This window comes from Salvia splendens, chromosome 18, assembly GCF_004379255.2.
Source record: "Salvia splendens isolate huo1 chromosome 18, SspV2, whole genome shotgun sequence".
NCBI lineage: Eukaryota > Viridiplantae > Streptophyta > Magnoliopsida > Lamiales > Lamiaceae > Salvia > Salvia splendens.
The window spans coordinates 9,466,307-9,488,468 of NC_056049.1; the positions used below are offsets into that span (position 1 = coordinate 9,466,307).

General features: G+C 41.0%; 2 protein-coding genes across 3 annotated transcripts; one reads left to right on the forward strand and one right to left on the reverse strand.

Moving 5' to 3' along the window:
- Positions 1-1,938: 1,938 nt before the first annotated feature.
- On the reverse strand, positions 1,939-11,314 carry LOC121776072 (zinc finger CCCH domain-containing protein 44-like). Of its 2 annotated transcripts, none has more exons than XM_042173198.1 (10): positions 10,725-11,314; positions 10,384-10,463; positions 8,077-8,264; positions 6,647-7,787; positions 6,396-6,523; positions 5,556-5,615; positions 5,426-5,476; positions 5,128-5,198; positions 4,607-4,761; positions 1,939-4,408 (listed from the first exon to the last, which is right to left on the reverse strand). In XM_042173198.1, exons 1-10 carry the CDS (start codon positions 11,084-11,086, stop codon positions 2,121-2,123), a joined length of 4,524 nt encoding a protein of 1,507 aa, XP_042029132.1. In that variant the 5' UTR covers positions 11,087-11,314; the 3' UTR covers positions 1,939-2,120. The 2 variants fall into 2 exon arrangements, with proteins under 2 accessions (XP_042029132.1, XP_042029131.1); XM_042173197.1 differs by having other exon boundaries at positions 4,493-4,761.
- Positions 11,315-13,859: 2,545 nt separating this feature from the next.
- On the forward strand, positions 13,860-21,461 carry LOC121777178 (zinc finger CCCH domain-containing protein 44-like). Its single transcript, XM_042174345.1, has 11 exons — positions 13,860-14,387; positions 14,566-14,645; positions 14,881-15,068; positions 15,613-16,849; positions 16,965-17,092; positions 18,092-18,151; positions 18,233-18,283; positions 18,397-18,467; positions 18,652-18,806; positions 18,899-18,967; positions 19,069-21,461. The coding sequence occupies exons 1-11, from the start codon at positions 14,098-14,100 to the stop codon at positions 21,198-21,200; spliced, it is 4,461 nt and encodes a 1,486-aa protein (XP_042030279.1). The 5' UTR covers positions 13,860-14,097; the 3' UTR covers positions 21,201-21,461.
- The last annotated feature ends 701 nt before the right edge of the window (positions 21,462-22,162 follow it).

Genomic DNA, 22,162 nt, shown 5'->3' on the forward strand with positions numbered 1-22,162 from the left:
TTTTTATTTTTTCGAGTTTACCTCCAATCTGATGATGTGTTCGAGAAGACTACCCCTTGTGCATCTATGTATATGAAACCTGACCCAAGGCAGTGTTCAGAAACATATTGATGCGTAGTACGAATGGCTATAACTTTGGATACATGGGGAAGCAAAATCCCATACTGACAATATGAAATGCATGAATAAATAAACTGTCATGCGATAGCAATATAGAACCTGTGCCGATCATAATGGACTCTGAATGTAACTACATCCGTGTAACACCGCTAGCTTTCGGATGGGGCTGTTCCAGTGGCGAATTGTGGAACGCAATGAGTTGTGGGGTTTGCGGGAGGGCATATTTGTTTTCCACCTTGTGCCGTTTGCCATTCTACAAGCGTTTTCCAAGCGTGGTCAACTATTACTCCAGGTGGAACACAATTTCCACTCCATACCACCTGGTTGCATGCCCACGAAATCCGTCGAGAAATCATAATAAACTCTTCCATCAAATATTTGTTGTTTAACTCCTTGATAGTTTTCTAACACTACAAATGGAATTTATAAAGTTGTTTCATATTTTCCCCAATATTGTCACATGGCTCTTGCTTTATGACTAGTCAATAGGGCATGGTTGAGATCTTCATCTAATGCGCCTCGGCCGCAGATAGTATCAATAGATATGTCGTGTTGCTATAAGCGACATTTCGTTGGTAACACATTTTGTAACACACGCCATAGGTATTCACAAACTTTTGGGGGAACGTGGAGTTGTCATATCTTCTTCCAGTCAATAACATGGAATAGTTCAGATACTCTATTGAGATGTGATGCAACATAATAACCGCACTTCACTGTGTAAATGCTACATTTATCAAAGTACCAAATACATCTGTCAGGGATAGTCGGGGAGGTAGAGATAGATAGAATGGTAGGAATGTCACGTTCGTTGAATACAATACAAACTTTATCCAAATTCCATTGTTTTTTAGACTGGTCAAGTAAGTCGACAATGCTTAGTTCAGAATAGATAAAGTTGTTGGAAGAAATAAAGTTGTTCGCCATTAGGGATGTCAATCGGGCCAATCCGTTCGGGTTGTCGAGCCATTCGGGTTATAAAAGTTCAGCCCTAACCCTAACCCTTCGGGTTTCGGGTTTACCCATCGGGTTATTCGGGTCAATGCATATTTTCACTTTTTTTAATATTTCTGAAAAAATAATACATGTTTTTAATTTTCTTTAATTATATACATATTTTAAATTAGTCATGCAACAATGAAATACGTATTTTTAATTTTCTTTAATAATTTTGAAAAAAGATTAAATTTTTCAAATTAAAATAACTCATTCATTACATATTTACGTAATTAATTATAAAATATCCATGTTTATGTATTTAAAACATGAATCAACACTATATTTCAAAATTCAAATATAAATCAATACTTAAAAAACTGAATAAAATTTTCATAACGTTAGAGGTGGAGCGTAAATGTAACAAAAATATTTTGAATTGTTGAAGAGTGAATTATCAAGATGTTAGCTAATTGAAGTAACTCTTAAGTTTTCTTGAATTATGATTGGTCAAATTTAATTTATTCCAGCTGTAAATAAGTCAAATATTAATTTATCTTTGTTTTAAGAATCATCAAAGTACATATAATGCATATCATTCTCTTCGCATTCGAAAGAACTTCGCTTGGGTATCTTGCACGCCTCAATTGAAGCTTTGTAGAAAAAGTTATGACTGTTACAAAGATTGTGCGCTGTCCAGAAGCCTTCAACCCAACGGGCTGACCCATAAACCGACCGGGCCAACCCGCCTAACACGGCAACCCGAATGGTCCGAATTTAAATTCGAGCTGCGAAATTGCAACCCTAACCTTATATTTTTACCGTGTTATTCGGATCAGCCCACGGATTACATCGACATCCCTATTCGCCATACAAGAATCCTAGAGTAGCAATATTTTTAATTATTATTAAAATGAAGCTCTAAGTACAAATCTACAGCTAATTAAGGAGATTACTCTCACAATTAACGGTACAAAAAAGATATCCGAGCCTAGAGAGATTACTCCAACAATTAATTATACAACAAAAAAGTTACTAAAGCAAAGTGTAGGAAAACACAACAATCATGGATGAAGATAATCACAGAAGGCACCCTTTTTGCATCGACCGCTCTCGTAGAATTTACACACCCTCTGCCCCTTTGGAAGAGGCCTCGAATATCCACCACTGTTGTACTGCTGACGGCCCCACGGCGGCCTTCCCCTACCGCCCCCGAATCCCGGATCACTACCCTGATAACCCCCCCATTCTCTAGGACAGTTGAACCTCTCACCACCGAACGGGCGCTGCCCGTCCCATGGCTGACTCCCGTTTCTAGGGCTCCGGATCGAGTTTGGGTTGGCCCAGTGGGGGCCCTGGTTCGTTCCCCATGGGAGGTTTGCCATCCCTTGGGCAGCGGGTCCTCTGAGAACGAGATTGACATTACCTTGCACTGTGACTAGGTTGATGTTGCCCTGCATCTGTCCCCAACTGGGATCCGTGGCATCGGATCCCAGCCCGGGAGCCATGGCTGCTCCAGCACCGACCATATCTTGGTTCGGTGCAGGAGAGTGGTGGAATTCCAAACCGGGATCCCCAGAATGAACCGCAGTGCTTGTTTCACCCTCACTGCTTGCAGATGAATTCACGCTCGACCTCCGGAAAAAATCGAAGCCGTCGACAGGAGACGTTCCATTCGGTTTACATGGGGCAGATGATTGGGACGTCAGATGTACATCGCTGGTGGAGCTGAATGCATCACTTTTTCGAGGTTCTGGGGTTGGGCTAAAACCCTCGATTGAACTAAAGCAATCGTCTTTGCAATCTTCAAGCAATTCCCGAGCAAACTTGATGGCTGAAGTAGGTGAAGGCAGAGCGCCTCGCGATTCCATAGCATCCACTTCAGCCAACAGATCAGACACTGAATCCTCACCTAGAGCAACAAACTCAATTGGCTCATTCATTATAGCAAGCCAATTAGGTCCATTCGATGGAGGATGGGACGGAGGAGCATGAGAAAGATGGTGGGCTTCAGGAGCAGAGGCATCAGCATTTTCCCCGGTGACTTCAGGTGGCCCCAAAGCAGATGCGGGGACTACACCAGAATCCCATTCCTGCATAGGTGGTTTCGCAGCATGTGTCTGAGAATATCCACACCATTCATCAGCTACATCTGGTAGCTGCATGCCACCAATCCCTAGACTAGATGCACCGATCCAGCCGGGGCCAGAATTAGGCATAGGAAGATTTTTACACCCAGGCTTCATGTCAGTTTCCTGAGCTGCCTGATCTTCATTTTTGGATCTTGGTGCAGGACTCAGCAGCTCCAGAAAACTCGTGCCATGCGCAGGAATATGTGCATCTACTGTCTGCTGGTTTTGAGTCTTCGAGGTGGAACTAAGAAGATCCAAGACATCTATATTCTCAGGCTGTTTGATTGAAACTAGGGACGTTGATACAGACGTCAAAACGGGAACAGGTTCAGGGATGGTTGAGCACAAGTTGATGTTCAAGGATCTCAAATTTCCTTCGGAAGATTGACCACTTCTGTCATCATCTTTAGGTTGAGATCGAAGTTCATCTTCACTGGGCATAGGATTTTGAGTCGGCCGAGCAGCATTCTTTTGTCTATTTTGTGAACTAAGATTTAATTCATCACCTTCTCGGACTCGATCTGTCAAAGGTTCATCCCTTGTCTCAGGTTTTGATGGAGGAAGCAGATCACGTAATTGGACACCATCAGCAATTGGTTTACCATCTTTAAGCAAATCCCAACATCGAGGCCACCCAGAGGAGCAGGACTCATCTGCTTTCACGGGTCTTGCAACAGTGTCAGGCAAACCATCCGAATTACTACACCCAGCAACTTCAGTTTGTTTAGCATCTTTAGTAGTCCCATTTGCACCCTCGCTCGGGACAGCTCCCCCAGCGGGCCCGTTTTCCTGTGAATTTGAAGAGGCTTTTTGTGACATGTCTGGTGCTGAATATAATTTCCCATCCAAAGCATCAGTTAGAAGTAACGAGTCATATTGCTCGTGATTGGTCCATATCCTCATATCATGTGGAAACAGTCCAGTACTATTACATTTCCGCAGCTGCATCATGGAAAAAGGCCCTTGAATCTTACTATTGGGGTCACGATAATGCCAAAGTTTCTCAGTTTCTATGTTGTCAGCAGCCTGTGAGTTTCCGATGGAGGCAATTGCAGTCGATGTCTCCAACCCAGACCTTTCCATGGTTTGATCATTCCCAGCACCAGAAGGTGAGCAACCAATATCAATCTGGTTTGTGTGTTTCTCCAAATCATTTGATGCACTAGCATTTGTTTTCTTCGTGATTCTATCTTGCACCTCTACAGAATGCTCTTCTTTGCCTGAATAAGATGCATAGCAAATTTCTGCATATTAAATTGAGGAAGAGCGAGCATTTCATTGATAGATTTACAACTGAATGTCACCTCTTTTATTAGAAGAAATGGACTCATAATCAGTTGTGGGAAATGGAGAATGGTTTGGCCCAGCATATTCATTTTCATAAATAAACTGCCTCCGACGAGTATTGTTGGATGTACCTTTTTTACTGTGGTCACTACTTCTGATATCTTCTTCTGATTCATAATTTGGATTCATTGTCGGATCAGCATGTATCTCTGGAACTTCAGAAATTCTGCGTTGGCGCTCCTCAGGTGATTTTAGTAACAGTAATCTCTCAGCATTTTTTCTAAGCGTGAAGAGAGTCAAGGAACTTAATGAAACACATAAAAAAGTATATGAAGATAACGATGTTATTTAGCTAGAAATAATGAATAAATTATTTAAAATCTTATTTTGTCAACTATCTATAACAAATGTGGGATAAAAAAGCAGCAAAAGTCTAACTCAATGTTCTCCCAGAAATATTGGAAGTGCAGGACAGAGACATGACTATAAACTTCATCTAATGATTTAAACAGGGAAGAAGACATCACTGATTTTCCAGAAGTTTGGGCATTTGAATCTTGAAAACCAAATGTTTTTGCACCACAATTTAAGAAAGTATTAATGCGATGATTACATTTAATTAATAAATGCAGTAGTAATAGATGGAGGATATTCTTTCTTAATCCCCTTCCCATCAGCACGGTCTCTAAGATGACTTAGCCGCAATATTTCCGCCTCAAGCCACTGTGTTCAGAAAATTACACAATCAGAACCAACAAGAGCCACAATAATTAAGAGTAACAAAAAAGGAAAAAAATTAAAAACTATGGATTAGATGTAGTGTTTATTCTTGCTCCTTTAAGGGCACAAGAAGAGAAATGGTGCTTTGGAAATTGGAAGAACTATATTGTGGTAACTGGTGACCGATCACAAAACTTAAACTCGCAGATAAGAAGAACCAGCACACTCACATCATTGACTCTAACTGATTGGAGTGCAGTGGCTTTCTTTTTTACCTCGTCCTGCAAAAATAAAACAGATAAAATGGTATGATAATGTTGCAGTTATACGCCAGATTAAGAAGCGAACATGAGGACTTACAACAGTAAATTGTTTCACAAGACCGCATCTAATGCTCTGACGTAGCCATTTGCACTCGTCCTGAATAAAAGAAAAGTTTATAGCATTCAACGCAACTTTAAAGAAAAAAAATATGTGCGTTCATGGCTGTGCAATCAAGTTGAGCCAGAATTTCGTGGGGGCATATGTTCTTGCTAGCAAATTTACCCTACTGACTGATGCAAGAGTCCACATAAGTATATGCTGATACTATATATCACAATCCTACCACATGTTCACACATAAGGCTGCGATTTCTATAATTTTTAAAAACATTAAATTTTAACATATATGATATATATGTTTCATAAATAATTTTAAGTATCTTTACTTACAATGCATAACTTTTGAAGGGACTACACTGAGGAAAGAATCTCGATCTTACACTCGATATTCTTAGAACACTTAAACAAGCAATAAGTAAATACACCCTGAGAGCATCACGATGAGCAAAGAACACATAAATTATGACAGATACGGAAACTGGGACTGGTAAATTATACTACTCCACCCATTCCTTGTTAATTGAGTCATTTTTTCATCTCGGAAAGTTCCAAGATAATGGGGTCATTTCTATGTTTTGGCAAAAGTAATACTCTCTCCTACTTTGATCTCCCTCCACTTAACACACTAAACATCTTTTTTAAATCTTGTGCCGAAAAGAATCAACTCAATTAACAAGGAAAGGAGGGAGTATATGTGTGTGTGATTGTGTGTGAAATAAAATGTCATGAATGCACATAACCTCCAGAAAATATATGAAATCAAACTAAAGCATCAGAGATTAGAAAGAAAAGCGACTGATAAGATATCCTTTGTTACCTCAGTAAACTCTTCATTTGAAATGGAATCGATAGATACAACTTCTCTTTTGTCCAAATTTAACACTTCAAGCATGACATCTGCTGACTTGTTGCCAATTTTATAAGGCTCGGCCACCTTGCTAGTACCTGAATTATCAATATAACATATTGAAGAAAAAATTAATGTCAGGACAAACAAGTCCTAGAGAGCAGTGCAGAGAAACAAATAGGAACAGCTAAAGCAAGAGACAGTAAGTACATGCACTATACCTATAACTTGGACAAGCCTATGAACTTCTGGCTTCTGATCATTGGGCGATATTTTGATCCTTGCGATAGATCCAATAACCTTGTCATTGAAACTCTCACGATTTTCAGCAAGAGTCACCATTAAATCATGCCGCAAATAGATCAGATTGATATTATGAACATCAATTGCAGCATATTCATTCAGATTAAGCTGGGCTTCTCTGTTTTCAACCTTCTTGCGTGTTTTCCGCTTTCTGCTGTTACTTGGCACCTGCTCTGGCGACCCATTTATTTTCCCATTGGCATCCAAATTACTTGCAGCAGATCTAACAGCTCTAGCAGGAAAGAACGGATTTTTCGGAGTATCTTCCTTTACAACAAAATGAAATTCAAGAAGCTTCAACATTTCAGTTTGATCAACATATGGCTTCCCAAAGATATTTTTGAGCCTTTGATCGCATAAAATTTGACTATTCTGATGTGGGTCCCAGAGATTGTTTCTCTTCACATATTCAACCAATAATGTTTGGACATCAAACTGTGATAAAGCAGATGTGTCACCGTTCTTCATATGTTTAACAAAATCCAAGAGGTCTTTAGATGCCCATTCAGTACTGTCAACCGCCAGCTTGTCTGTCTCTACGCTATTTCTGTTCTTGCTGATGCATGGTTTGTTGGTATTTTTGACGATGCACGGATCATCTAGATCTTTTTTAATGCATAGCTCATGAACAACTTCTTTAACGTCTGGCTTGTCATTGGGTTTGGCAATCCTCGTCTCATCAGTGACTTTCGGTTTTACAGTCACATTGCTGTAAGTTGGGCCATATTCTCCATTGTCATTGTTTGGTTTCTTGAAATGGTTGCCGTTACTCAACAGTGATGTTCGTAACCCATCATTTTGTAACAAATTTATCTCCACATGGGGCTTATTCAACTCGAAATGTCCAGTACCCCCATGTGACAAAGAAACGCCTGCGCCAACTGAAGAGGGAAATGCATTATTTAACCGCGGCTTACGCGTCACTGCAGCCACACCTTTCCAGGGACTTTTAGCTTGAGTGAGCTCACTCAGTGTAAAAGATAATTTCTCTTTTAAGATTACCCAATACATCTTGAAGAGATACTCCCAGCTAAGTTTGTCATCAAAATCTACTTGATTCTGCACGAGATAAGCCCAGTAGAATGAACACAAGTATACATATAATGGAATTAAAAATCGACAAAAGATTTCTAGGTACAAAAAGAAAGTAATCATGATCATAATCAGTTTATACGAGAGAAATCTCTATGACAAGAATTAATATATTGATGATGCCAAAATAATGAATAACGATGCCTTCCTCACTACGAAGCATATCTCATAAACAAACTTACTCAATAAACCTGCAATTCAGCTAAGCAATTATTAGAATTTAATTTAATAAAAGCAGCAGAAAATATCAACATACCGAATCATTCGTTGCTTGGTCTTTATTTTCAATCATCATGATAGTTTTCATGCATGTTGAGCAAAACCCCACGTTTCCTCTCACACTCACGAAATCCGCATCTTTAGTACATCCCTTGCACAACGAATAGGTGCAAGTATAGCACATATAATGAGAAGTCTTCCTGCATCCACTACATATGTGCCACCCTGGAAGAAATAACAGCAAAGCAACGTAGATAAGCAACATAGACTTAATGAATGAATGAAAGAATTAAAGCTAAAATCAACGGGCTACTTCAGCTTCAACCAGTGTTGTTACTTGTTGGGTGCGGGGAGCGCAAAGGGGCAATTATTTGAGATCCAGGAACTTCGATTTAATATCATTTAAGATACTTTTTCACTGTTTCAAACTTTTTTTAGGTAAAAATACCCTCAAGCCCATGAAGGATATTTCAGTCTATTTACTCTCCCTTCTCTCTTCTTCATTAAAATATTGAGAGAACATATTTTTGGTCCGTGAACTTTTGCCAAAATATCATTTTTGGTCCGTGAACTTTAATTCCTTGAGAAAGTGGGAGCTCTCCGGTGAGATTGTTTTCGGAGAGATCAAGGGAGGTTTAAAGAGGTGATGTTTCCGATGATATGTGGGATTCCACCGCGGAATCAGTTTTTGTTTAGGTTTAAAACATAGACATTTAGAAGTTTTTTAATTGAATCTGGAATCGAACCATCAAGATTGTTGTTCTCAAGATTCATCCTCTTTAAAGAGGACAAACCGCCAATTTCATCAAATGATTTTTTCAATTGGTTGCGACTCGAATCCAACTCCTCAAGAAAAACCAATCTCCTTAAGAATTGGGGATTTTTCCAAATAGAGAATTGTGATCAAGAGTTAAAGAATTTAAGCTTGTCAGCAGATCTCCATGAATTTGGGGGAGATGAAGTGAGATTATTGTATTGAAGAGTGATAGAGAATGAGAGAGAAAGGCTTGCCGGATCGCACTATAGCTAGGACCAAAAATGATATTTTAGTAAAGTTCGCGGACCAAAAAAGATGTCCTCTCCAAAATGATATTTTAGTAAAGCTCACAGCCCAAAAAAGATGTTCTCTCAATAAAGGAGTAAATAGATAGAGTTGCCATTTATGGCATTGAGGGTATTTTCGCCCAAAAAAGTTTGAATCAATGAAAAAATAGCTCAAATGATATTAACCTGAAGTTCATGGAACTCAAAAGATATTTTCAAATGTTACAAACCAAAATTGATACCTTGACAACGTTGGCGGACCAAAAAATTGTTCCCTCTATTATTTTTTAAGAAATTGTTCCAGATTTGAAGGATTTCAGATCAGATTATAAGTAAAAGGCTTAAACATTAATTATAACCGAGTTATTTTAGGAAAATAAGATTTAAAGCCTTTGGGTCTACTGATTTTAAAACTTTAGCCACCCCAGTAGCCCTAGCCATCTCCAACCATACACCTAATCTCATTTTTGGTGTATAACACTACTCCAATTATGCTGCAAACTCAAACCATTTTTGCTCTTTTCCACATAACACCAAATATGAGTGTATTTGTATCTACTACAAAAATTTAAATCTATGAGACATACTAAAATGCTAAAAAAATGGTGTAAAATTAGAGTTGGGTGTAAATGGTTGGAGTAAAATTACTTTTTGACGTGACATATACTCAAAAATGGGATTGAGTTTGGTGTAAATGGTTAGAGATGGCCTAAGGCTCGCCCCATGAACATGGCTCACCCTAGCCGCCTCGGGGAGATTCAATTGGAGCCCAGTGCGCCCCGTGCCCCAAGCACGCCCGGGGCGTGCTTTTAACAACACTAGCCTCAACAAGTGTAAGGCTTATCGAATAAAAAAATAGGAAAACAGTGTGCATTACAAAAGGAGAGGGGTGCCAAATGAGAGGATATGCAATGTTGCAAAAAAGTAAATAGGATTCACGTGTAAGAAATGCATGCCACATACAATGTCACTGCAAGTTCATAAGTTTGTCAATCGATTGCACAACACCACACACCAAGTAAAAGATAATCCCTTCGTCCCATTACATGTGAGACATTTCTTTTGGGCACAGGTTTTTATGAGTGAAAAAAAGTAGATAGAAAAAAGTAGGAGAGTGGAGAAAGTAAGAGAGAGATAGAGTGTTGCTTTTTAGGTCTCACTTATAGTGGGGTGGCCAAAAAAAAGGAATACGCCTTATAATGGGACGGAAGGAGTATAATTGTATAAATAAGTAGAAGTACAGAACATTAGAACTACATTGAGATTCTTAGTTCTTCAAATGAAACTAAAGCCAACTTACCGCAGTTCCATTTAGCTTTTGATTTGAAAAAGGCTTCGTCGCGTTTGATACAAGCTGGATGGTACGCCTTCGGACAACCCCTAAAGAAAACAACATAAACTCGTTATATCCCCAAATTGGATCTATATCTACTACTTAGTCTACTAACATAACTGAACTCAACAAACAATTAATCTGCCATATGAAAACATGGAGAGAGACGCAACGGAATCAACCACGCATTCTACAAAAACTTAGTCTACTAAATGAAAATAAGCATGAAAGTGATCACAGCAATTACAATTAGCAAACTAACAGCTGGCGCATACAAAAATTAATTCTCATCATCTCTACAAACTCACTTTCGATCACAGAGAACCAGAGAGCCTCCATCAAAGCAAATAAAGCAAACATCCTCATCTTCGTCTTCAACTTTCACCTTCTTAATCGGTGGAGGCTTCGCCGTGAGCAGCCCTTTCGGCGGCCGTCCTCGCTTACGCTTCTCACAGACGGCGCTCGCACTCACCGGAACCGGAGCAGCAGCAGCAGTCAGATCTGGAACTACCACCGCCGGTGAAGGATGCGCGTCTCTGACAGCCGCATCAACCGCCGGAGAGGCAGAGCTCTCCAGGTCCAGCTCCGATGGAGTAGAAACCACCGGCTCCTCATCGCCGAAGCCCGTGGTCTGAGCCACGGCAGCTAACAGTGTCTCTATATTCTCCATAGCCAAAACCCTAGAAAATCTCAACTCCTCCAGCAACCAATTCACCCAAGATGGCCATCAATTATCATCAAATTCAAACACGGTCCAGAAAAGTAAAAAAAAAAAATTCAATTAGTTTGAATCAAATTGAAGATGGAGATGGGAGGAATGAATCTTTTCTCCTTTTTCTAGCTGGTAAAAACCAAACTTCGAAACATGAATATGAGTAGCTTACCCCCCCTCTCCCCCACCCACCACCCAGCAAGTGTATGATGAAATGGAGCAGAGTCAATGCACGGCCGCGCGTCACGTTGGTGGGGCCGGGAAAAAAAATGGTGTCAAATAAAGTATACAAATATGGTTTTTCTTTAGTTAATTGTGAATTTCACAATTGTAAGCACGATTTTCTCCGTTTAGAAAATATTGTATACTCCCTCTGTCCACGGACTACTTGCACTTATTTCCTTTCTGGGCGTTCCAAGTTATTTGCACTTTTTCTATTTTTAATAAAAATTATCACCTACAGCCGCAATTGTTGACTTTGCTATACACTCATTCTTTAATCTCCGTGCCGAAAAAGAAATGTGCGAGTAGTCCGGGACGGGGGGAGTACTATTTTTTTAATTACAAAGCTTTTTATTTTCTACTAAGAGCATCCACAACCGTGCTCTTGCCAGCGGCACGGTTGTGGGCCCGGGCGGTACTATTCATGCCTGCTCTCTGGCAAGAGCACAACACCCACAACTGTGCTCTTCCGCAAGGACGAGCACAATTAATTTAAAATTCAATTAAACAATAACATTTCCATAATATTAAAATTCATTTAAAAACCACAATAAATATTACAAATGACAAATAAAATTAAACATTACATAATTAAAATCCTAAAAATGAAAAATTACATAATTAAAATCCTAAAAATTAAAAAAACCACTACTCGTTGCCGAATTTCGCCCACATGTGGTTGATTAGGTCTTCTTGTAGTTGATTGTGGATTCGAGTATCGCGCATTGTGTGTCTTGTCTTGATCCTCTGGCCAACCGTCGTATGCTCGCCTCGGCGTGGGGGAGACCTCGCTGTTGAGCTTCCGGCTTCGTCCTCGTCGTAGAAGCTAGCCGCCCTCGGCCCTTCGTCGGCTATAATCATGTTGTGTAATATAATACACGTGAACATGATGTCGGCGATATTATTCACGTACCACAGCCGAGCCGGGGCCTTCACAATGTTGAATCGAGCTTGAAGGACCCCAAAGGCTCTTTCGACGTCCTTCCGCGCTGACTCTTGACGCTGCGCAAAAAGAACCCGTCTCGGGTCGTGCTGGTTGTGGAGCGTCTTCACGAACGTCGACCACCTTGGGTAGATACCATCGGCGAGATAGTAACCCATGCGGTATGTATTTCCGTTGATGGTGAAGTCGATCGCCGGTGCTACACCATTCATCACATCATTGAAGAGTGGTGAAGAATAGAGCACGTTCAAGTCGTTGTTGGATCCGGCAACGCCGAAATATGCATGCCAAATCCATAGGCGATAGTCGGCGACCGCCTCAAGGATAAGTGTTGGGCCGCCGCCTTTGTGACCGCTTAAGTGTTGCCCCCTCCAAGCAGTCGGGCAATTCTTCCACCTCCAATGCATGCAGTCAATGCTGCCAAGCATTCCGGGAAAGCCATGGACTGATTCGTGAAGACGAAGCAACCGTTGGCAATCATCGGTGGTGGGTGCCCGAAGGAATTCATCCCCAAAAGCAGAACGATCGCCCTCGCAAAAATTCTTTAAACAAAGGATTCCAGTGGACTCACCGATATGCAAATACTCGTCGAAGATGTCGGCCGTTTGCCCAGTAGCGAGTTGTCGGATGGCACACGTACACTTCTGCAACGCCGTGATACTTTGCCGGCCGGCTGCATCTACACCTGTTTGAAAGTATTCAACACGTGCGGATAATGTGTTGACAATTCGCATGAACAAGCGCTTTGACATGCGAAAACGGCGCCTGAAGTAATCTGCCGGAAACCGCGGATGGTCGGCAAAGTAGTCGGCAACGAGCCTTTCGTGGGCTCCCTCCCGGTCACGATGGATGTAGCGGCGATTTGATCTAGTGCGTTGAGGAGGATGAGCGGGGGTATTCGCCGCGACATATGCTTCGTAAGCGGCACGATGTTGTTCGTAGTATTCTTGTTCTTCGCGCTCCACTTCCGCCATGAGATGAGTGAAATCCATTTGTTGTTTTGAGTGAAGGTTGAATGTGTTGATAGTTTGTATAAGAATTATGAATGAGAGATGAATGAGAGATGAATTGATGTGATAAATGAGTGATGAATGTGTGTATTTATAGATGATTTTGGGGAAAAAATAAAAAAAAATCAAAAAAATTCAGAAAAAACGGGAAAAAAACGGCCATATTTTTGGGATTTGGAAAATATTTTTTTTTTTATTTTTTATCATTATTTATAATTAAATACCGATTTTTTAAAAAAATAAATAAAAAATGTTTAAACACAACGGCTATGTCGTTGACGAATGAGAGCGCGCCACGTGTGCGTCCGCTGACACGGACGTGCTCGATACATCGAGCAGCGCCGTGCCAGCAGCGCGAGCGCAGCGACGGCGGATGGCGTCCGTGCCGCTGGCGCGGACGGCGGTGGCGACGGACGCTACCGCTGCGCACTCTCTAAATGCCAAAATATCGGTAGACAAGATGGAATGGCTCAAGGCAAACAAGTTCGATCTCACCGGAGGAGGTGGACCCTACACATGAATTCATTCCACTCCTAGTCCTATCATCATATTTAAAAGTTTAGCTTCCTCAATTTACTACTACAATAAATAACTACTTAAAACTCCAATCCAAGTTTCAATATTTATGCCTGTCTCACCAGCCCAGCTCCACCGTCCATCTCTCTAATTCTCTCTCTCTTTTTTTTATAAAATCTGCTTACTTCTGATTTTGCATGATTGTGCCTGATCGACGATTGCGGAGCTCGTGATTTGGTGGTGCATAAATTAGGGAATTTTTCTTGTGTTTTCACGAAATGGAGAATATTGAGGCTTTGCTAGCTGCTGTAGCAGCTCAGACGCAAGGGTTTGGCGACGACGATGACGACGATGAGATGGGGAATTCCGCTGCATCGGCGGCCAGTCGACCGGTTCCGGCTCCGGGGCGGGCGATCGGCGGGGGGAAGCGGAGGAGAGGGCGGCCGCCGAAGCCACAGCACGCGGCGAAGCCTCCTCCGCCGCCTAAGCGGCGGAAGGTTGAGGATGAGGAAGACGATGTGTGCTTTATCTGTTTGAATGGTGGTTCTTTGGTGCTCTGCGATCGCAAGTGAGTTTTATTTAGATGTGATGAACTGTTTTCTTCTGATAATTTTGTTGAACAAATTTCTGCTGAGTTTGGGTTAATGTATGCTTGGAGTTAGGGCGTGGAATGTGTGTTTTGTTGCTTTAATTAGATCGTTGGATTCTCTGGTAATTTATGACTGGTTTCATATCAATGTGATTAGGGGATGTCCAAAGGCATATCATCCGGCTTGTATTAAGCGAGACGAGGCATTTTTCCAGTCGACGGCAAAGTGGAACTGCGGTATGTTTGTTATCTCTTTTGTAAGGGCTTTAAGGAGTCTATATAGGAGTGTAATTTTTAGTAACTTCACATTCATAAAGATCGAAAATGATGTCGAATACCCTAAACACTAACATGCAGTTGCTGCAAAATTGAGCTGATTCCGTAAATCTCACACTTGTCGACAAATTGTTTCGTGATGAGCTCTTTGTGGTATGGCGTTATTTACTTATTATTATGTTGATATTTCTTTCAGGGTGGCACATATGCAGTGCATGTCAAAAGGCTTCTTCCTTCATGTGCTACACTTGCACCAATTCGTGGTGCAAGTCATGTATTAAGAATGAAGAGTTTGTGCGTGTTAGAGGAAACAAAGGGTTTTGCTCGACATGCATCAAACCCATCATGCTTATCGAGAATAAGGAGCAAGCAACCGATGACTTGGTATGGTCTTGTTTCTTCTCATGTTTTCAAGTTTTAATGATTTCTTAATTCACATTTCTTGCCTTCCTTGCGTAACCTTGGTGAGTAAATGTGCTTCAGTTAGGGTAAAACTTCATTATATGTTATTTCTTCATTTTCCATCCTTCTGGTCCTGTTATAATTATTAGTTCTTCTTTTATACTCCTAGTTCTTACCAATCATGAAACTAGCATTTATGAGGACTTCCGTTCGTTGATCTTTCTGGTTTACTTGTTTATAATGGCAATGTCAAAAACTAGCTTTAGATATTCTAACGGCAGGTATTAATTTTATTATGATTCGATCTGGTTCTGTAATTCTATTGCATCTTATGTCGTATTTAATATGGGTGGAACCAACTTAACCTAACTGGAAGACCTTGATTCTATCTCTAATTAAAGTAGATATAATGTTATTATTCTTAATGTAATTTGGATGTGATACTCAGGTGATAATTATCAATTTCTTGCACAAACACATTTCAGTGATTCATGATTCTTTTTTTCTACTGGGATTATCTTTGCAGATTATAGTTGATTTTGATGACGAACTTAGCTGGGAGTATCTTTTCAAAATGTATTGGCTACTCTTAAAAGAGAAGCTATCGTTAACATTTGATGAGATTAATCAAGCTAAAAACCCCTGGAAAGTTGTGGCTACAGTGGCTTGCAAACCACAGTGTGATAATGTGTTTCCTGTGTCTGTTAGTGGAGAAGTTTCTCCGTCAAATAAGACTACCAAACACTTGGAGCTGAACAAGCCCCGTGTAGATATTAATTTTGTTCCGCATGATTGTTTGAGGACTTCAAGCAATGTTGACCACATCGAGAAACTACTCAGCAACAAGGAGGAAATGAGGTCACAGTGCGACAAAGATACTTTGAAGCCAAACATGGACAAAGTCACGGTGCAACATGATGGTTTGAAGACTTCAATCAATGGTGACCACATCGAGAAACTGCACACCAACAAGGAGGAAATGGGGTCACAGTGCAACAGCAATGATACTTTGAAGCCAAACATGGACAAAGTCACTAACCAGACGAACACTGAAAAAGCAACCGACGACTCAATCATCAAGAAAAACCTAGATAGTTTGAGCCCTGTCAAAGATGCCAACATGCCATGCATCTCCCAGAACATGAACACCAGAGAGTCGGACAAGATTGCAGTTGACAGTGAATGGGCGTCCAAAGAACTCTTGGAGTTTGTTGCACACATGAAGAATGGTGATACACAAGCTATAGCACAATCTGATATTCAAATACTAGTACTTGACTACATAAAGAGAAACAACCTACGGGATCCCCGCTGGAAGAGTCATATTATATGTGATCAAAGGCTAAAAAGTTTATTTGGAAAGTCACGTGTTGGTCACATTGAAATGCTGAAGCTTCTTGAATTTCATTTTCTCATGAAGGATGATTCTCTTAAAAGTTCTTTCATTCCTGCTGGATCTGTTAGTTCTGTAGAAAATGATGTGGAGAGTAATGGTAAAATGTTTGTATTGGCGATGCCGGCTAGCAGCAGAAAGCGAAAAAGTTGTAAAAAGGGCGAAGACAAAGGGCAGAAGCATGATTCCAATGAATATGCTGCAGTTGATGTCTATAACATTAGATTGATCTATATGCGCCGCAATTTGGTGGAGAAACTTTTGGATGATCATGAGAATTTCAATAATAAGGTTATTGGTTCTATTGTAAGGATTAGAATATCAACTAATGATCATAAGACTCAAATTCACAGGCTTGTCCAAGTTGTAGGTATGTCTATTCATTTATCACATTCGCACTTTAGTTTCTTTCATTTTATCTTCCATACTGCTTATTTTTACCAGATTATGCTGACACCAATTATACGTTAATATCGGTGATTCAGGGACTAGTAGGGTGTCTGAGCCTTATAGAATTGGAAACAGGACAGCAGATGCCATGCTTGAAGTTTTGAATTTAGACAAGAAAGAAGTGGTGTCAATTGATGGCATTTCAAATCAAGAGTTTACTGAGGTAACCAGAGATGATTGCTTTAGAGTTTTTTTGGAATGTACTTTATGGTACTAGAACTATTAGTTTCATTAGCATTATAATATCTGTAGAACAGTAAAATATAGATATAAGCGGAAAAGTAAATAGACATAGTAGAGAAAGTAGTAGTGTATTTGGTGTATTTTATTACTCAACACAAGCCACATATATATTACAAAACACTAAGTTAGGCTATGTCACATCACCGATGTGGGACAGAATACTAATATTCTTAACACTCCCCCTCAAGCTGGAACTGTTCAGCTTGGTACAAAGTTCTCAAAAATGTTTTTCCTCAAACATCGGCAGCAATAGTAGTAGTCGAAACTATAGGGCAGTAGTAGTTGCAGCCGTTGCATAAGTAGAGCTGCAAGGCAGAATAGTAGTAGCTGTAGCAGAGTAGCTTCTATAGGGCAGAAGTAGCAGATGCAGAGCAGTAGTAGCAACTGTAGCAAAGTACTAGATGCATGGTAGTTAGTATCAGCTGTAGCAGAGTAGCAGGAGTAGCAGCTGTGGCAGAAACCCTAATTTCATTTTTTTTGTGGAAACCCTAATTTTCTAGAGACGGATTCAAATCCGCTCGGATACCATGTAGAACAGTAAAATATAAATATAAGCGGAAAAGTAAATAGACATAGTAGAGAAAGTAGTAGTGTATTTGGTGTATTTTATTACTCAACACAAGCCACATATATATAGTACAAAACACTAAGCTAGGCTATGTCACATCACCGATGTGGGACAGAATACTAATATTCTTAACAATATATTTCTAGCATACTGTTTCCTTTATAAGCTCTGAAAATCATAAATTTGTAAAAATTGTAATGCATTGATCTGTTCTGTGCTCTTCATGATGCAAGACACTTTTAAAACTAAAATATTTCCTGCTCTTCAAATTCAGATTAAGATGAATTTCCACTCTTTTTCTTTGAATGTTCCATATGACCATTAATAATCACTCCCCCCCCCCCCATTTAGGAAGAATGCGGAAGGCTTCGTCAAAGCATCAGATGCGGTCTTGTGAAACATTTTACTGTTGTAAGTTCTCATGTTTCTTTGCTTCTGAAATTGATCGTGAACTTCAAAACCACTGGACCACTAAAAGCTGTTTGCTTGCAGGGTGAGGTGCAAACGAAAGCTGTGGCGCTTCAGTCAGTCCGGGTCAATAATGTAAGTATGAATTTGATTTAGTAATCAGGCTCCATGGTTCATGCTTTAAGAAGCACATAGAGATATAATTTTATGTCTCCTTTTGTTTTGATATCCTGTTACTCTGAACATAGTGGCTGGAAGCAGAGATATTGAGACTAAATCATCTTAGAGATCGAGCTAGCGAGAGGGGGTATACGAAAGAATATCCTTCGTTTATGGCTACTTCATATATACCCCATTTCGATTGTTAAATGTCATTCTATCTTCACTAATCCATGCTGCAGTTCTCAATATATCTACCCAAAATTTGGGAGTACATATTGAGTACTAGTTGTATGATAAGTTAGTACAAACAATTTGTTCTGGATTTCCTTGACAGTCTTCACGCTTCTAGAATGTGTGAAGGAATTGCAGCTTCTCAAATCCCCTGAGGAGCGAAGACGCCGAATTGCTGAAGTTCCAGAGATACATGCTGATCCAAAAATGAATCCAAATTATGATTCTGAAGAAGATGACAGAAGTGTTGGCGATAGTAAAAAAGGTACATAACTGGGGTGTGGAATTCTCCTGGATAGTGTATATGCCTCAGTTTTAATAGTAGTTGGGTTTTTCAATGATGGTTTAATTATGCAGATGAATATGTGAGGCCAAGCCACTTTCGATTTCCTCAAAATGCACAAAAGACAAGCTCCAATAAGAAAGGTGACATTAAGATAACACTAACATGTAGGATTAGATAGTCAGTGGGAGTTATTTTCTACATTGAGATTAAATCAGAAAAATTTGTATTAAATTTTATTCAGGTAAAGAAGAGCGATATACTGAGGCGAAGGAAAAAATAATAGAGAATACAGATACAAATGGATCAAGTAGTGGCAGGAATGAGCAGGCCACGCAAAGATCTGATTTAGAGACATCTACTGCAACTGTCTGCACGGGAAACTCACCGTCTGCAGAAACTGAGAAACTGTGGCATTATCGCGATCCCAATGGTAAGATTCAAGGACCATTTTCCATGATGCAGCTTCGGAAGTGGAATACAACCAGTCTTTTTCCACCTCATATGAGGATATGGACGAATCATGAGCAATACAACTCGTTACTTCTCACTGATGCACTGAGCGGGAAACTCCATGTACCATCAGATTTGTCACGTGCACGGTCTTCAGGTCTGCATGGAAAGAGGCCTCCCGATGGAATTAATGTAAGGGAAGAAACCAGCGGGACCAGTAGAGATGGTAATAAACAAGCAGAGGCTACTGGAATTCTGAAGGTGGGCGACTCGAGCTCCTCTAGCCGGCCACAATGTTGGGATTTGCTCAAAGATAGTAATTCTAGTGTCGATGATGTCAAAGTGCATACTTTTCCTCCTCCGTCAAGCCCTGGAATGATACCTGCAGCTTTGACTGATCAATTCCAGGGGGAAGATGATCCCAACAGGAGTTCACAAACTGAAGAAAAGAACTCAGTTGGGCTAACTGAAAGTCCTATGACTAGAGAGCTCGAGGAGGATCGATCAGGCAAACCTTCTGAAGAGAATTTGAGACCTTTAAATATTAATTTGAGCTCAAATGGTATCGAATCTGCGCCTGTGTTAGAGCCATCCAGCTCATGTAAACCAGCTGAGGATGTAAATGTCTTGTTTCTCCCAAGTCCTACGCCTGAGATTGAAAACCAGCCGTTTGTATCTGCAGATGTCCCTGCCCAGAACTCTGGTGTTTTGGAGCTGCTAAGTCCACCAAACTCTAACAATGGAAATGAGGGAGCTGAGGCAACTCAGACCAAACCAGATGGGTTTGTAAGTCTCCCCATGTCGAACTCAGGGCCAGTCTGTAACGGTAGCATCCAACTTCCAGAAGTAGCCGATGAATGGTGTGGATATTCTCCGACGCCTGCAAGACCATCAATCCAGGAATGGGATCCGGCCTCCATCCCTGCATCTCCTTCGAAACATCCCGAAGTTAAGATTGATACTATGGACACCATGCCACCAGATTCTGCGTCCCATCCGACGTCGAACATGCCTGACTGGCATGCGATGATGAATGAGCCGTTCGAGTTCATTGATTTAGGGGAAAATTCGGTGTCAGACTTGTTAGCTGAAGTCGATGCAATGGAATCGCAAGGCGCATTGTGTTCGCCCACTTCAGCTATCAAATTTGCTAGGGAATTTCTCTTAGATGATTGTATAGATGATTGCTCTAGTTCAATCGAGGAATTCAGCTCGGTGCTGGAACCTCAAAAAGGCAATGTCTTGAGCTCCACCAGCGACGTGAATTTGAGTCCCCAGTCATCCGAGCCGAGCAAGCAGAGCGGGACGTCTCCAGTCGACGCCTTCGATTTCTTCCGGAGGTCATGTAACTCGTCTGCAAGCAGTGAGGGGGAGACGAACGCTCCTGTCCATTGCAGCGACGCTGGTTCGGAGATTCACCCCCCGACACCGACCTACGTGAATCAAGTGATCACCGGTGCAGCCGTGGCTCCTGGGACGGGGTCCGAAAAATCGGACCCTGGATGGGGTACAATGCAGGGGAACATTGGTAACATAAACCTGGTGACAGTGCAAGGTAATGTTAACCTTGTCCTCGGAGAGCCTAGCCAGGGAATGGCGAACCTTGGGTGGGGAACGAACGTGGGACCCGCATGGCCAAACTCTAGTACCAACCGCAGCCCAAGGGATGGAAGCTTGCTGTGGGACGGGCAACGGAAATACAGCGGTGAGAGGTTCAATAGTCCTAGAGAACGGGGTGGGTACCAAGGTGGTGGTGAAGGAGGGTACGGGAACGGGAGGAGTCGACAACCATGGGGTCGGCCGCCATATGGAGGTGGCAGTGGTGGATATTCGCGGCCGCTGCCGAAAGGGCAGAGGATATGTAGATTCTACGAGGGTGGTCACTGTAAAAAGGGGGCTTTCTGCGACTACCTGCATCCATGATCTGCTGGTTTTCTTCAACAATTTGTTTCCAAAATAACTTATGTTAAGTTATTTGTTTGGAAAATTCTCAGGTATTTTTTTTACAGTTCATCGCACTTTGAATAAACCACAGTTTAACATTCATTCGAACCTTGAATTGAGCTTCGATTGAGAGGATGCTCAAGGGTATATTTTGTTTATTTTTTGAGAATCTAATGATGTCGAGCTCGAACGCTATTTGTACGAATTTGTCATTTGTCATTTGTCATTTGTCATTTGTCATTTGTCATTTGTCATTTGCAATTATCATAATTGAATTCACATCCTTATTAGAAATCAAGCTGTGAAATTTCTTCTAAGAGGTAAGGTTTAAGAGCACCCACAACCGTGCTCTTGCCAACGAGCACGGTTGTGGGCCCGGCGCTACTATTCCTGACTGCTCTTCGCAAGAGCACAACACCCACAGATGTCCTCTTCCGCAAGGACGAACACGATTTATTTTAAATAAAAACATTTCCATAACATTAAAATTCATTAAAAAAACTGAAATAATATTACAAATTACAAATAAAATAAAAAAGACATAATTAAAATCTTAAAAAATAAAAATTACATAATTCAATTCGTAAAATTTAAAAAACCCACTACGCGTTGCCGAGTTTCGTCCACATGTGTTTGATTAGGTCTTCTTGTACCTCAACGTGGGTTCGGGTATCTCACATTGTATGCCTTGTTTCGATCCTCTCACCCACAGTCGTATGCACACCTCGGCGTGGGGGAGACCTCGCGCTTGAGCTTCCGGTTTCATCCTCGTCGTAGAAGCTAGCCGCCCTCGGTCCTTCGTCGGCTATAATCATGTTGTGTAAGATAATACACGTGTACATGATGTCAGCGATATTGTTCAAGTACCACAGCCGAGCTGGGGCCTTCACAATGTTGAATCGGGCTTGAAGGACCCAAAGACTCTTTCGACGTCTTTCCGC

What these genes read in the sequence shown, in the direction of transcription:
- LOC121777178 (XM_042174345.1), top strand. Translation starts at nt 14,098, where the DNA reads ATGGAGAATATTGAGGCTTTGCTAGCTGCTGTAGCAGCTCAGACGCAA. An exon ending in AGCAAGCAACCGATGACTTG is followed by an intron (nt 15,069 to 15,612) that starts GTATGGTCTTGT and finishes TTATCTTTGCAG; the next exon opens with ATTATAGTTGATTTTGATGA. An exon ending in AGTCAGTCCGGGTCAATAAT is followed by an intron (nt 18,284 to 18,396) that starts GTAAGTATGAAT and finishes CTCTGAACATAG; the next exon opens with TGGCTGGAAGCAGAGATATT.
- LOC121776072 (XM_042173197.1), bottom strand. Translation starts at nt 11,086, where the DNA reads ATGGAGAATATAGAGACACTGTTAGCTGCCGTGGCTCAGACCACGGGC. An exon ending in TAGGCTTGTCCAAGTTATAG is followed by an intron (nt 6,524 to 6,646) that starts GTATAGTGCATG and finishes TTGATAATTCAG; the next exon opens with GTACTAGCAAGGTGGCCGAG. An exon ending in GGGAAGGGGATTAAGAAAGA is followed by an intron (nt 4,762 to 5,127) that starts ATATCCTCCATC and finishes GACTCTCTTCAC; the next exon opens with GCTTAGAAAAAATGCTGAGA.